Source organism: Sebastes fasciatus, chromosome 4 (genome assembly GCF_043250625.1).
Source record: "Sebastes fasciatus isolate fSebFas1 chromosome 4, fSebFas1.pri, whole genome shotgun sequence".
NCBI lineage: Eukaryota > Metazoa > Chordata > Actinopteri > Perciformes > Sebastidae > Sebastes > Sebastes fasciatus.
In genome coordinates this window covers 20602718-20618011 of record NC_133798.1, presented here as the reverse complement: position 1 = coordinate 20618011, position 15294 = coordinate 20602718, and the positions used below count along the sequence as shown (strand labels likewise).

Genomic DNA, 15294 nt, shown 5'->3' with positions numbered 1-15294 from the left:
CTTCCTCAAACACAATCAGCGACTCACAGTGAGAGCGTTTAAATCCTTTGAGCTAAATGTGGCTTTGTGTTTCTTTACACAGGAGGTGAAAAATGTGTAGTGTTGCTGGAGCCAAGAGCTTTATTGCTTTATTGGTAAAGTCTGAAAATGTATTCTAAATCAACTGGTAGCTACGACTAGGTGGTTTATATGGGAGTTAAATCTTTCTCCATTTCCCATAAAAGGCTCTCTGCTGAGCTGCAGGTGAGAAAACATATTTGGTTGAAGACTAAACACAAATAGTTAGAAAAGAGGCTGATTATAAGGATAATAAATGGCCTTTTTTTTCTTCCTGCCTTGATACAAAATATCACTCTGTTGGTAAAAACTATAAAAAGCAGCTCCATTTAGACTTCAAGACAAAAATGACTCACACCCATCTGATATTACTTTCCAGGATTTGAGTGAATTTCTTTGGCAGACTGATCGTAAACTTGTTATTGAAACTTATTGACACACTGAATATCTGCCGGAAAGTATTTGCATTAAGCATATGGAGATTTAAATATAACCTGGTTCTACAACTGAATACTTAAGTCTTTAGCAAAGCTTTGTCTCATGTTTCTACATGTAGGCTTATTATTCTAGAGCTATGAACGATTATTTTCATTGTTGATTAAACTGTCCATTCGATTAATTGATTAGTTGTTTGTTCTATAAAATGTCAGAAAATGGTTAAAAATGTCGATCAGTGTTTCCCAAAGCCTAAGATGACGTCCTCAAATGTCTTGTTTTGTCCACAACTCAATGATATTCAGAATTTAGACTTTTTTTTTTTCTTAAAAAATTACTCAAACCGATCATTTATCAAAATAGTTGACGATAAATGTAATAGTTGGCAACTAATCGATTAATCGTTGCAGCTCTACAATGATTAATTATGTAGTCAATTGAAAAGAAAATATCCTGTAAACAATTTTGATAATCATTTAAGTCATTTTCAAGCAAAAGTGCCAAACATTTCATGATTCTTCGTTTTACATGATAGTAAATTGAATTTTGACTGTTGGTTGGACCAAACAAAGACATTTAATGACGTCATATTGTGCTGTAGGATTTTGTGATGGGCATTTTTCACTGTTTTCTGGTGTGTTATAGACCAAACGATTAATTGACAAGAAAATAATTGGAAGATGGATTAATAATGAAAATAATCATTAGTTGCAGCCCTACAGTATATTATTATCCTGCACTGTGGGAGGAGCGGGAATCACCAGAGGTTCCACGATACGATATTATCACGATATTTAAAGGTCCAGTCTGTAGGATCTGGCAGTGTCTAGCGGTGAGGTTGCAGATTGCAAACAACTGAAACCTCTCCTGTGTGCTAAGTGTGTTGGAGAGCTACGGTGGCTGACGGGAAAACGCAAATGACCCTCTCTAGAGCAAGTTGTTGTAAAAATAGCGTAGGTCATTTGGAGCAGAGCCAGTGCATAGAGTGTGTGTGTGTGTGTGTGTGTATGTGTGTACGTGGAAAGTGAGTGCTGAAGCAAGAGAGAGAGTGGCGGCGACGGGAGCGAGTAACGTTATCGACTCCAGCCCAAGCAGGAAAAGTTAACAGAGTTTGGTTTGTCCACTCTGGGCTACTGTATAAACATGGCGGACTCTGTGGAGAGAGAACCCACTCCCTATGTAGATATAAACGACTCATTCTAAGGTAACGAAAACACATTGACTTTTATTTTCAGGTGATTATACACTAAATAAAATATCCTTATTAAGATTATATTCCATTTCTGCCAATACATCCCCTAAATGTTACACACTAGTCTTTTAAGTCACGATACAATCTTATTGCGATTTTAAACATTTTACGATGCTGAGTATTGCGATAAGATACATTGTGATTTATTACCTTTTTTCAACTGCAAATTATGCAGTTTGTCAACATCTGTTTCATCTAATAAGATACAGTTTTCACTCTGCTCATCTCAGAGTTTTCAAACACATATCTTGAGGTCAGAGGTCAAGGGACCCCTTTGTCATGCCAGTTTTCCCTTGCCAAAATTTAGCCTAAGTTAAGAGCATTATTTAGCATTCTTTCCAACAAGCTAACATGACATGGTTGGTACCAATCGATTCCTTAGGTTTTTCTAGTTTAATTTGATACCTGTATCTTCTTCTAGCTTTAAAACTGAGCCCGCTACAACCTCTGAAAGACAGAATAGGGGCCGTCGGATTGTTAAGAGGTTAATAGTGTAGTGTATATAATAAAAGATCGATACTTGACGTTCGTGTAGCGATACAATATTGCCACGCAAAGTATCGCGATACTATGCTGTACTGACTTTTTTTCCCAAGCCCTACTGCACTATCATAAGTAGTATTTACATTACTATCAATCAACATCACTTATAGTTTCTAAATAATCAATGCATATCAAGCTCAAATTCCTCACGGAAACAGTTTAGTGATTTATCTCTTTATTTTAAAGAAAGGTGTGTGCGTGTTGTGTTTGTTGGTTCACTGGTTGCTGAAGGACTGCGCGTCCTGTCCTCTGTTAGACTACACCACGTTTTTACTTGTGTGCATATACGGCAAATGTGTGTTAAATGTGTGTGTTCATGTGTAAACCTTTGGTGGCACAGTCCTAAGCAGGCCACCTGTCCTCTTATGCAAGCAGGCAGATGGTTTGGTAGATACAGACATTAATTTTCGGGGCAGATTTGGGAGGGCACATACATACAGTATCATCTGTGAGTTAAACAGGCTGCTATAGAATATTAGTTGATCCATTCTGTGTAAATTGTAGCCCGCCAGATTAAAAAAGATTTTACAAAATGACAGAACAAAGAGGCTGTTTTGTTCTGCATGTGAGTGTCATGCAGTTAGCGGCTTCAACACTTTCACAGTCTTTTAATAGTCAGCGGCTCTTTTGTTGCTAGGTTATAAGAACAATACAGGCAGAAGTTCTGCTGAAGTTATCGTACAGTTTAATGCAAAACACACTGATTCTGGTGGAACTAAAATGTTCTGCTGTGACCTTTATGCTTGCTGGAGATGGTGTTTATTCCCTCGTGAGGTGTGTACTCAGGGACACAGCAGAGGCTTTGCGGAAAATCCTGTGACGTAGCAGAAATCACAAGCAATCAGGGGACATAAGCAGATAGTGTGACGTTAAAGGAGGGGGGGAATATAGAGATTGATTGAGAGAGGGAAGATGTTTAATCTGCTCAAATGATGCAGCCCAGAGGTTGTTGCCAGGATTGTATAATAAGGTCCTGACCCGTTTAAACCGGGAGTGAAACCGTGCCAGCTGCTCTGAGGTGTGTTCATGGCCAGGCTGTCGGGCTCAGCTGCACGTGATCCACAGACAACGACTACAGTGTCTGTGCGGAGCAAATTATTAGCTGTTTTAGACTGTTTTTACTTTGATATTAAAGTTTAGTTTTCGGTTGATCAGTGTCCAAAAATCATAATCACATCCACTGTGATTCATGTTGTAAACCTAAATCATGAAAATGTCCAAACGGGTGAATAGTTTTATAGTCACATGGTCAGCTCTTGGAATGATATGCTTCATGTATGGATCACATATAAGTTTCAAGTCCAGTCAATACACTGCATCCATTAGCTACAATATAAAGTATGTCAGCATTTAAGACAATAGCTTGTGTAGCAAAGTCAATAATTTACACTGTATCAGATTTCACATTTACCACATCATATCAATAATTCAAAAAAACAACAACAATACAATGAACATAACACAATAAAAGAGGGGAGATCAAAATATTGATATATATAAATGTATTTTTAATGGATTAAGGATTCAAATTAAGAGAATGCTAAACTTAAAAGATATGTCTTAAGATTTCTTTTAAAGGTAGTTATTGATTGTGATGCCCTCAGCTCTTCTGGCAGGCTATTCCAGATGTGAGGTCCATAAACACTAAAAGCCGCCTCCCCGCAGGTCTTTGTCCTCACGCAGGGAACAACTAAAAGGCCAGTGTCAGAGGACCTGAGTGATCTAGAGGGAGCAAACATCAAGAGCACATCTGATAAGTATTCAGGTGCTAGTCCATTGAGTGATTTGAACACCAATAAAAGGATCTTAAAATCTATTCTAAAACTGACCAATGAAGGGACTTCAGGACAGGGCAGGTGACACACATCACAAACGACATGGGAGAACTCACATTTTATTATAACATCAAACATTGAAACATTAACATTTGAAAATTAAGTCATTCAGTATGTAGCAATGCTTGTGAATTATTCTGATTGAATACATTTTATTTGTAGAGAAATTTGCCCTGGGGCAGTCTCTGTCTCCCTTTATGCTCTGTGGCTTTCAAAATGAAATGTGTTCGTGACTCCTTGCTGTGGGGCATTACAGAGAGTACTGCTACTTTATTTCTCCCTGTTCTAAAAAGAAAAGCAAATTATACTTAATGTTCTCCGTGAAATCTGTAGCTACAAACCTGCAGTCGCAGTATTAGTGGTGCCGCAGTTATTCTGTTGATACTGTGATGGTTATTGACTGTAGCGTTAAAAATACCTTTACTTTTAAAAGGCTTTTCAATATAAATTTATATTTAGCTCACTGGGTGAGGAATTTTCCTTTTTTTGTTACACGACTTTCAACAACGTATTTTTCTTGCTTTTTCCTACAAATGTCCAGCAACACATGACGCACGTGTCAATTTTCACTCCAGTCTTTTCAAAATAAAACGACTTGGTCAGGTTTAGGAAAAGATCGTGGTTTGGGTTTAAATAACAACAGAAGTGCCGTAACTTAAGTACGGAAGTTACGTGACAAATAAATCAACTTTGATTTCTGGTTTCACACGGGACACGAACACCAGTATCCTGGGTGAAAGTCCCGTGTTTTTTGTACCACCTATCCACCCTGACCTCCTCCCTAAGTGGCGTTCGCCGCTCTCTATACTTCCTGGTTCACAATGGATTACATACGAATTGATTTTGTGCTGACCATCACAAATTTTTTTTGAAATTCGTGTCTATGTACACGAATCGATACATTAAATTTCATGACAAATATATTAGCTCACTAAAATCAACTAAAATATGACTTGACAATTTTATTGCTGAGCTCTTACAGACATTTAAATGAAAAACAATCGGTTGTTTTATTTTTTATAAAAAGAATAAATATTTAGAGAGAATTTCAAAATAAAGGCGTATCTCATAGATGATGATATGTATTGATATTTTCACTTTGCTTCAATGATATTGGATCACTGATCTTTGAATTGATATATTGATCCAGATCAATGTATCATTACACCCCTACCAGTCCAAGTTAGATATTGTCAGATGAACATGTGTGAACAAAAGTGTTTGAATTTCAACATTTTGTGTTTTGTTTCCGACATTTCATGCGATCACTCATCATTTCATACTCATATTTGGTCAGCAAGAATTATCGTTGTGCCTCGAGTGCTCAGCATGTAACATCAGAAATGAGCTGAATATTCAGTAGCTGCTAATGATATCGTTTCTAAGTTCCTCGTGTGAACTCGGCTCAGTCTCTCTCTCTGTTCTTTGATATGGTGCCAGTCGGAGGATGAAACACACTCTAATTGCTTAGAGAAGGTTTCTGAAGGAGAGGCTGTCGGCCTCGCCTCAGTCCTGCCTCCATGTGATAATTTTTATAAACGTACCGCAGCGGTGTTTTGGAACTCCTTCTCTAAGCCTGTGTGTGTTAGTTTTTTCCCTGAAATGCACTCTGTAAGGGGAAGGCTATAATGATGTTTGTTGTGCTTTAAAAAAGGTCCTGATGCAGAATGTTTCTCAGTGAAAGTGCTACGGGCTGAACATGGATGAATTATTGAAGTTATAGCATGAGGAAACACAGAGGCATGATGGGAACCAGCCCACTGACCTGAATTCTCTGTTTGCTACTTTGTGCGACATCCTTGCAGATAAAATTTCTGCTCGGGTCTCTCGTGGCACTCGTGGTCAAACGACTGAGAGCAAAAGTAACATTTCTTTTTTTATGGACAGTTTTGTCTCATTTTCACAGCATTGTTTTGCCTCCTCTGATATGCGACAGCTTGCAATTGATCATAAAATCCTTTACAATTTTTAAATTAAATGTTTGTTCCTCCAGCTGGCTCGGAGTGGATTGGCGTCAGTGCCATGGAGACACATAGGAATAGAGCTGTGAAACTGCCACGGATGTGCTCACTTTTTATGACAGAAATAATCAAGAGGAGCGTAACGAGCTAATAAACCATCTACGTTTTCTATGTTAGTCACAAGCAGAAACATTTGTAGGCAAGTATACAGTAACATTGTATATCTACACACACATATAGACTCAACAAAAAAAATCCTTTTAATCTCACATCACAAGACCGTCATGGACAAGCTGCACAGGAGAGATCCAAATCCCGGATCACGACCTTCCCTGAATCTCATCCAGCAGCTCCCCCTCAGATGAGCCGGAGTGGGCGTTAGGGAGAGCACACACAGGGATTGTTGTCAAGGCCCCGTGTCGTGATGATGCAAAGAAAACTCTGAGGTGTTTTTCCCCTCGTCACGTCACAGAGAGCGTCCTCTCCCCTGTTTCTTTTTTATTCTTTTTATTCCTCCTGCGTCCCTCGTCCCTCTGCAGGACTCAGTAACAGATTCCCCATACCAACTGGCACGTGCAGTCCATGCACACACACAGGATTAACTTTCTCCTGATAAACCAGCAGTGCACAGAGAGATTAAACACAGGATTTCACATTAGATGAGCCCTTTATATATTTATATAGACTTACACAATGTACCGTCTTCAGAATGTACTGTTGGACAGAGTTCACAGAGGCTGCCTGCATCAGAAAATGAAGCTTTGGAGCAGGCCAATGATCGTCAGATAACCATTATTATATCCATAATATCCACTGAGAGATTTGACCAATGAGTTTTTTTTTCCCTTCATCTACACGTGCTCTGAAATTTCCGTGGAAGCAATTTCAGACAACACCAACTCAGTCCAATTTGCTGGTCTATTTTTAAAATTTGAGAGTCCTCCGGGTTCGCCGAGCATCACCCCTACAGGCCCATTAGCCCGCTCTGCTCTGATGTATCATCTCAGACATGTTGGGCCTTGCCGCTGTCTGCTGGGATCATCTAGGGTCCAGTAAATGTAAATTTTTTGATATACACAGCAGCCATTCTCTACATATTGATCAGCATAATGGAGAGAAAGTGGGCAAGTTTATTAAATAAGAATGCATCCACTCTTCAGACCAATCCACAGAGACTGTGTGAAACTATGGCACTTTAGGCTTCTGGCCTCTAGATTGGAAGCTCGCTGATTTACCAGCCTGTCATAAAACATGTTGTCGCTGCGTTTGCCGCTGAGAGAAACAAACCGAACCATAAAATCTCTGGTTTCTGAAAAGTCATTGCAGATGTTATTGGTCCAATATGACTCTTTAATAATAGCTCGACAACCTGAAGCTCCGTATTGATTTGAAGTATTGGATTTAATGATTGAAATATGAAAAGCAGCGAAGGGGAACTGAGTGTTTGTACGCTGTTGAAATAATTAAAGCGCTGGGAAATCAAGCTTTGTTGTTATCCTGAAGACAGACTTTATGAAATGAACAAATGGATTAATGTAAAGTTTACTCTTGTAATATTTTGTGGTTAGTAATCAAATCTTTTTATTTAAAAGTCTTTTATTTCTGTCTCTTGAGTAGAGTGAAATCCAGCTGCAAGCAGAATTGCACCGATTCAACTGTTATCAGGCCATTAAATAGGCGTTATCAGTCGCGATAAGCACCATAGATGTGAGTCATTAGGGGCCTACTACGCCTACTACGTTGTGAAAGTGAAAGTGAAACTTAAAAGCAACATGTTCAAACATGTTCAGTAAAACTGAATGAAATGTTACGTTTTGAACACAAACAAAAAGGCTTCTTTAGGCAACCAAACTACAACTTCTTTAGGTTTAGACAATAAAACTACAACTTTTTTAGGTTTAGGCAAAAGAAACAACACTTCGTTAAGTTTAGGGAAAAACATTGTGTTTTGGGTTAAAATAACTATGAACACAAAGACAACTACACGATGTTAGTTTCACACAAGATGTGAACTCCGATCTCCTGAGACATCCCTGTGTTTTGTGTCCCATCCATTGGAGGTCAGGGATGATGGAGTTTCACCCTCTATACTACAGCGCCTGACTTCCAATTCTGCTCCTGTCATAATTACTATGGTCGCTAGAGGTCGCTGTCATGCTCTTTTATACCTTCTTTCGGTGATCTACAATGTGAATAGATGATAAAATCTACTAGTGGGTGTAGTAGGCTCCTATTGACCCAAGTCTATGGGGCTTATAGCGACCAATAATGCCTATTTTATAGCCTGACAACAGTCTAATCGGCTGAGAATTTAGTTAGCTGTAAAAGCATCAAGATTTATACAGTTTCCACTTTGTCAAAAATTCATTATGTAACTTTAAGTACAACTTTCATTCATTTCATATCTGCAGAGGAAATAAACAGCGTGATGATCAGTGGTTCCCCGGAGCCCTCGAGCTCACGTCTTTAACTGGCTCCCTTTTCACCCAGCAGCACTGGGAAATCCCACTGGGATCGATGTCATGAGAGTGAGTTATTACGCAGCTCTCTGCACGGCGGGACCCTAAGGATGCAGAGAGTGAATTATCAATGCTGCTGAATGTTTCAGTAAGGTCACTGAGAGAATTCCTCACTGGTGGTGAAACTAAGTCACGTTCCCATTTCAAAGAGAGCGTCCTCATTTCATGAATGAGCTGCAGAGGCGGAGCTACTGCCTGGTGTGAAGGTCGGGTACAATGACCGGCTGCAATCTCTGGACATTCATTATCATTATTGACCTCTGAGTTTCACTATACAGTTCATCATTACAGTATTGCTGAATTACTCGTTCAACAATCTGTCAGCCCCACTATCATCATATTGCTTTTTTACTGCTGAAGTAACCTTGAAAATGACCTCTGCTGGCATTAATAAAACAACAACCTGCTAATGAGAAAGCTATGTAACTGCTTACTGTTATTACTGTATCTCTGTTAGATTGGTTGCAGCACTAGTGGTGCACCATCATGCGGCTTGTCTTGAGGTATTGAGCTGTGGGATGATGGAAGAGGAGTACTGATGGTTTTAATGCACTCCTCTATGAAGGACGGACATCATCACCACTCTAGCCCATAAAATGATGGACCAGTTGATGACTGAAGTGATTTCTCCCTCCCTCCCTTTTCTCTACTCACTATATCATAAATGTTTTTCTTACATTTTATTTTTTTTCTTCCTTCCTGCTTACATCTATCTATCTATCTATCTATCTATCTATCTATCTATCTATCTATCTATCTATCTATCTATCTATCTATCTATCTATCTATCTATCTATCTATCTATCTATCAAGAGCAGCGAACGCCACGTAGGGAGGAGGTCGGGGTGGATGAGTGGGTAAAAATAACACTGACTTTTGCCCAGAAGTCAACGTTCATTTATCTGTCACGTAACTTTTAAGTAACGCCACTTCTGGAGTTATTTTAAGACAAACCACGATCTTTTCCTAAATCTAACTAAGTAGTTTTGTTGGCTAAACTTAACCAAGTCGATCTTTTCCTAACTAAGACGAAGCCTAACAAAGTAATTTTCTTGCCTAAACCTAAAGAAGTTGTTTCCTGTGAAGACGGAAGTTTATTTTGAAAAGACTGTATGCATTTAACAAGTGGAAATTGACACGTGTTGCTGGACACGTAGGAAAAAAATGAAAAAGGAGGAATAACTTTTTCGTAAGATATCATATGAACAGTTGTATGAGAATATGTTGAAACATGCTCCTATTTCAGCAGCTTCAACAAGTCAAATATAACTTAAATGTAGAAAGAAAACTAAAGAAATTGATTACTAACGTTCTTAATTCATTGCCAAAGTGTGCATTACTGAAAATGTAAAATATAATGTAGCTACTGTATAAATACATAAATATTAGTGAATGGAGTGCAGCATCAAAGTGCTGTCTCACTTGCATTAGCTAATTGGCCTCAGCTGCTTTAAGAGGTACTCCAGTGATTAAGTGTCTAACTTTCAGAAAGTTGGCGGACTTCAAAAGGAATGGTCAAAATTAATGCAGCAGAGGCTGAGACGTCCTGACTATGAGCCAAGCTCCAAAAACACTGGGTCCTAAATTTCCCATAATACAACCCAGCAGAGTTGTACTCAACATCGGTCTCAAGAACTCTTTTTGAAGGTCTCGGTTTTGTGTCCGAATCGACCACATTTTTACTCTCGGTCTTTGTCTCAGACAGAAAGGACTCACTAAATTGCCTGTGCATTGTCTGATGTATTTTCTAGCATCATTACTGTGATTGCTCATAGAAAGCAAAAGGAAAATTCTCACACATAAAATTCACCTTTTATCAAGACTTTTCTCATGGTACACTTAATATACACACATATACAGTATATATAACAATAAAAGAGGTGAATGAAGAGGAATCTTTATTTGTTTTCTGTGGTTGTTTTTATGGGAATGTGGATCTTTCAGATTAATTCGAGGAACCCTGAACCCTTTGCCTATGTTTTACATGTTCTACATATTATCGTGTGTCATGCAATGTAGGACTCGTCTCGCACTGGTCTGGTCTTGGTCTTGATTTGGTCTCAACTTCTCAAAGTCGTGGTCTTGTCTCGGTCTCGGTACACTCTGGACTCGGGGCGGCTGTGGCTCAGAGGAGAGCAGGTCATCCACCAATCGGAAGGTCGGTGGTCTGATCCCCGGCTCCCCCGGTCACATGTCGTAGTGTCCTTGAGCAAGACACCTAACCCCAAATTGCTCCCGAAGGCCATTGGTGTGTGAATGAGTATTTAGATTCGATCCTGATGGGCAAAGTTGGCACCTTGCATGGCAGCCTCTGCCATCCGTGTGTGAATGTGTGTGTGAATGGGTGAATGCTGACATGAAGTGTAAAGCACTTTGAGTGGTCGGAAGACTAGAAAGGTGCTGTATAAATGCAAGTCCATTTACCATTTGGTCTTTACTCGGTCTCGGTTTAGGTGGTTTTGACTACAACACTGCAACCCAGTAGGGTCTTTAGTGAAACCCTCCCTGCCTGGTGATTCTTTCAAACACCATGGCCTCAGTTTCTTTCGGTTTCTGTTATAAATTTGTTGTGAGATAATAACCCTGAAGACATCATCGGGTTATTATCTCAGACTTTATAAGGCTCCCTTCAGAGCTACAGAGCTGAATTATACAACAGTTTTCACAGACTGAGTAGTACTCGGGAGTGGAGTGCTTCCCTATCAGTGGCTCTTTAATCAGTCATACTCATGCAGACGCAAAGTGCAGCCATAATGACCCGACAATTCTTCCTGACTACTCTGCCAATACCTTTATGGCAATGCAATTTGCTGCTGTAGGTCTCCACCTTATGTAATATATGTTTTTAATATTGCTGACTTCAGTAAGATTTAAGTTCATGTATGCGTCCCAGCAGAGCTTCACCAAAGAGCAGAGCCTAATCCAATCCACCCCTTAATGCACGAGTCTCTCTAATTCAAATATATTTTATCAGTGTAAGCATGCAGACATATCAACATGATATAAATGTATAAAAATTAGGGCTGTCAGTGGCTTAAAATATTTAATCGCGATTCATCACATGATTGTCCATAGTTAATCGCGACTAATCGCACTTTTTTATCTGTTCAAAATGCACCTTAAAGGGAGATTTGTCAAGTATTTAATACTCTTAACAACATGGGAGTGGACAAATGAACTTGCTTTATGCAAACGTATGTATATATTTATTATTGAAAATCAATTAACAACACAAAACAATGACAAATATTGTCCAGAAACCCTCACAGGTACTGCATTTAGCATAAACAACTGTCAGTGTGTCAGTGTGCTGACTTGACTATGACTTGCCCCAAACTGCATGTGATTATCATAAAGTGGGCATGTCTGTAAAGGGGAGACTCGTGCGTACCCATAGAACCCATTTTCATTCACATATCTTGATGTCAGCGGTCAAGGGACCCCTTTGAAAATGGCCATGACAGTTTTTCCTCGCCAAAATTTAGCACAAGTTTGGGGCGTTATTTAGCCTCCTTCATGAGAAGCTAGTATGACATGGTTGGTACCAATGGACTCCTTCCTTTCTAGTTTCATATGATGCAAGTGTCATTACTGTAGCTTCAAAACGGGGCCAGGTACAACGTCCGAAAGATCGATTGTGTTAATGTGTTAAAGAAATTAGTGGTGTTTAAAAGAAAAAAGCTACAGCCCTAATAAATATGTTTTCTTTCTGTATTTTGAAGATGTTTAAAGTGACTAGTGAAATAACCTCCACCCGTCCTCTGTCCCTCTCGTCCTCAGGCATGCACACCAGCATCAGCGAGATCCTGAAGGAGAAGAGCCTGAAGCCGTCTCGCCGCAGCCTGCCCTGCCTGGCCCAAAGTCAGACGCATCCAATCAACCTCAACCTTTTCCTGTCTGTGCCTCTGAGCCCGGAGCCCAAACCAGAAGTCGAGGGTCTGAGTCAGAGCATCAGCACCTCCTGTAGCCTGCTGCCCCCGCAGACAGGTCAGTCTCACTGACGTCGACCTGAACCCATTAAGATGCTTCAGTGTTTCAGTGGCTGCATCAGTTTGAATCACTGATGTGTGTCGATTTTAAAGTTTACCTTGGTAACTTCTTTTTTGTACTCTATTTAGATGCCTACAAGGAGGCTTTTAAAGTGAGGGGAGGCAGAACGTTTTTGGCATCATTGGGCAAAAATTCCATCATAACCTTTCAGCATATTGTAATTCAAGTGTTCTGAGAGAAAAATAGACTCCTGCACCTCCTCATAGCTCTGTTTTCAGGCTTTAAAAAACCTAGTTCGTAACGGGAGACTTTGGCCAATCACAGGTCATTTCAGAGAGAGAGCGTTCCTATTGGCTGTTCATTCAACGGAGTCAACTGTCAATCACTTGCGAACTCCGATCAAACGGTCAAACGAGGCAGCGCTGATCAAATATGAATCAATATTCTGTTCCTGTAATGCCTATTTCTCTCCTCAAATGTTTTCATCCGGTCTGTGAAATCTTGCAGCTGCTGTTAGGAGCACCGGAGGACACAGAGGCACATGATTTTATTCAGATTACCTGTTCAATTTATTTTTATATAGCGTCAACAGAACTTATCTCGAGACGCTTTTCATATAGAGCAGGTCCAGACCGCACTCTAGAATTTAGAGACCCAACAAGAGATCCCATAAGCATGCATTGTTATGTGACAATGGCAAGGAAAAACTCTCCTTTAGCGAGTAGAAACCTCGGCCAGAACCAGTCTCTGTGTAGGCGGCCATCTGCCTCGACCGGTTGGGTTTAGGGATATAGTGACCTTTTTATGATAGTGATGCAAACTGTTTATTTTATTTTGTCTGTATGGTGTGTTTCTTCATTCTCTCCATACTCTGCACTGACTGTGTTGAATGTTATGTTCAACAGGAACAGAGTTGGTCGCTACACAGATGTTCATGATGTTTGTGACATTTAAAGATCCAGTGTGTAGGATCTGGCGACATCTAGTGGCAAGGTTGCAGATTGCAACCAACTGAAACTTCTCCCGTGTGGCAAGCGTAGATGAGAACTACGGTGGCCAACATGAAAACATGAAAATGCGTAATGTCCCTATCTGTTTGTCTGTTCTGGGCTGCTGTAGAAACATGGCAACCGGCTCATTCTAAAGTAACAAAAACACAACGATTCTTATTTTCAGGTGATTATACACTAAAGAAAATGTACTTATTATTATTATATTATATTTCTGCCAATAGATCCCCATAAATGCTACACACTGTTCCTTTAAGGCGTGTGCACAATATTGATTGAGCAGATTGTGATAATGCTGCAGCGGATTTAGAAAAGTCACATGTGTCTGGTGCTCTTTCAGAGGCAGTGAGACCGTCTGGGGGAAAAAAACTGTTGCAAGGAAACAATAAATATGCAGTGGTTTAAAATGCAAATGTGAGAGGGAAAATTATTCAGTCGTATTAATATCTTCAAGAATATTCAGAGGACATTGACAATGAGGGCTCTAGTAGCGCATGCAGCATGTTGGTATTTTCATGACCTTGAGACGCCCTTTGCCCGGCCCTTTGGTATTTTGTGCAGTGTGTAAAAGTGAGAAGGGAGATGCAGTTTCATGCAGATGAGGCAGCACAAGGTGAGGTGTTGCTATTTTGGTGAAAAGCGTCTCTGTCGTTGTGCTGAAAATAGACATCTGAGGAGGAACAGGTCTGTTTTCTCTCTGAGGTCTGAGGACGGTGCAGACAGAAGGAGAGAGTGAAGGCAGACCAGCCAGCTTCCCACTTGTCTGTACACTGACAGACGGGTTTGATGGAGTGTTAACCTAAAATGTGAAATGTTTAGTTTTACTGTTATTGTACTAATTTGACTGTGTTTTCAATCATGTAACGCAGCACCTTAAACTGGAAACGTTTCGATAGATTCACATCGCATGGCTCCTTTGCTGTGTGAAAACGCAGCTTGATCTCAGACTGTTTTTGGATTCTTCACGGCGCCCCGTGTAGCCCAAAGTTCTGAGTCATTTCTCAGCTCAGTTGACACTTTCATCACCAAATATAAATGGATTGTGTTGGCTTTCAGTGTGGAGGAAATTCACACTGATGTCTGAAAACAAGACACATCACCGCCATCAATATTCCCCACAACTTTCTGGACTTTCTAGACTAAACCTTCTGTGCACTTTGGATATTAGTTGAACAAACTGGATGAAATTGATTTGCGTTGTTCATTCTGATGTTTAGGATTGTTTGTGGCGGGTAATAGATACATTCTTCCCCTTTTTGGGGGAATCCTTAATATGTCTATATATTATGATATATAATATCCTTTAATCCTCTTAATATGTACACCACCTTAAAAAGGGAGGCTACATTACACTTGAAGAAAAACGAGGTCCTCACAACTTAAAGGATTTAATGAATAAAATCCACTTTTTCCTTCCCTTGTAGTCGCAAATAGCAGGATCTGACATACAGCCCGTCTGGAGTTGAGCAGAAATCAACAGAAATATAAAAACCCAAGTAAAGTACAGATATTCCCTAAAAATACTTAAGTACTACCACCAAGTACACCACTGGAAAGCAATAGCAAGCAGCTGTGGTGACTTTTCACTATTCTGTAGCGATATATTGATTCTGAAGATAATCACACTGCTCAGCTGTGATCTTTAAATAGACAGAAGATACCAGCTTTCTCTTAATTTCAGCCTGGATCAGG

At 39.8% G+C, this 15294-nt stretch overlaps 1 protein-coding gene across 3 annotated transcripts in view; it reads left to right on the top strand.

Annotated features, from left to right (window-relative positions):
• The window catches only part of ano3 (anoctamin 3), a 44041-nt gene that overhangs the window by 2707 nt on the left and 26040 nt on the right, over positions 1-15294 (top strand). For all 3 annotated transcript variants that reach the window (XM_074632637.1, XM_074632636.1, XM_074632635.1), the window contains exon 2: positions 12383-12589. In XM_074632637.1, the coding sequence (XP_074488738.1) occupies positions 12383-12589 (207 nt within the window). The remainder of the gene's footprint in view (positions 1-12382; positions 12590-15294) is intronic.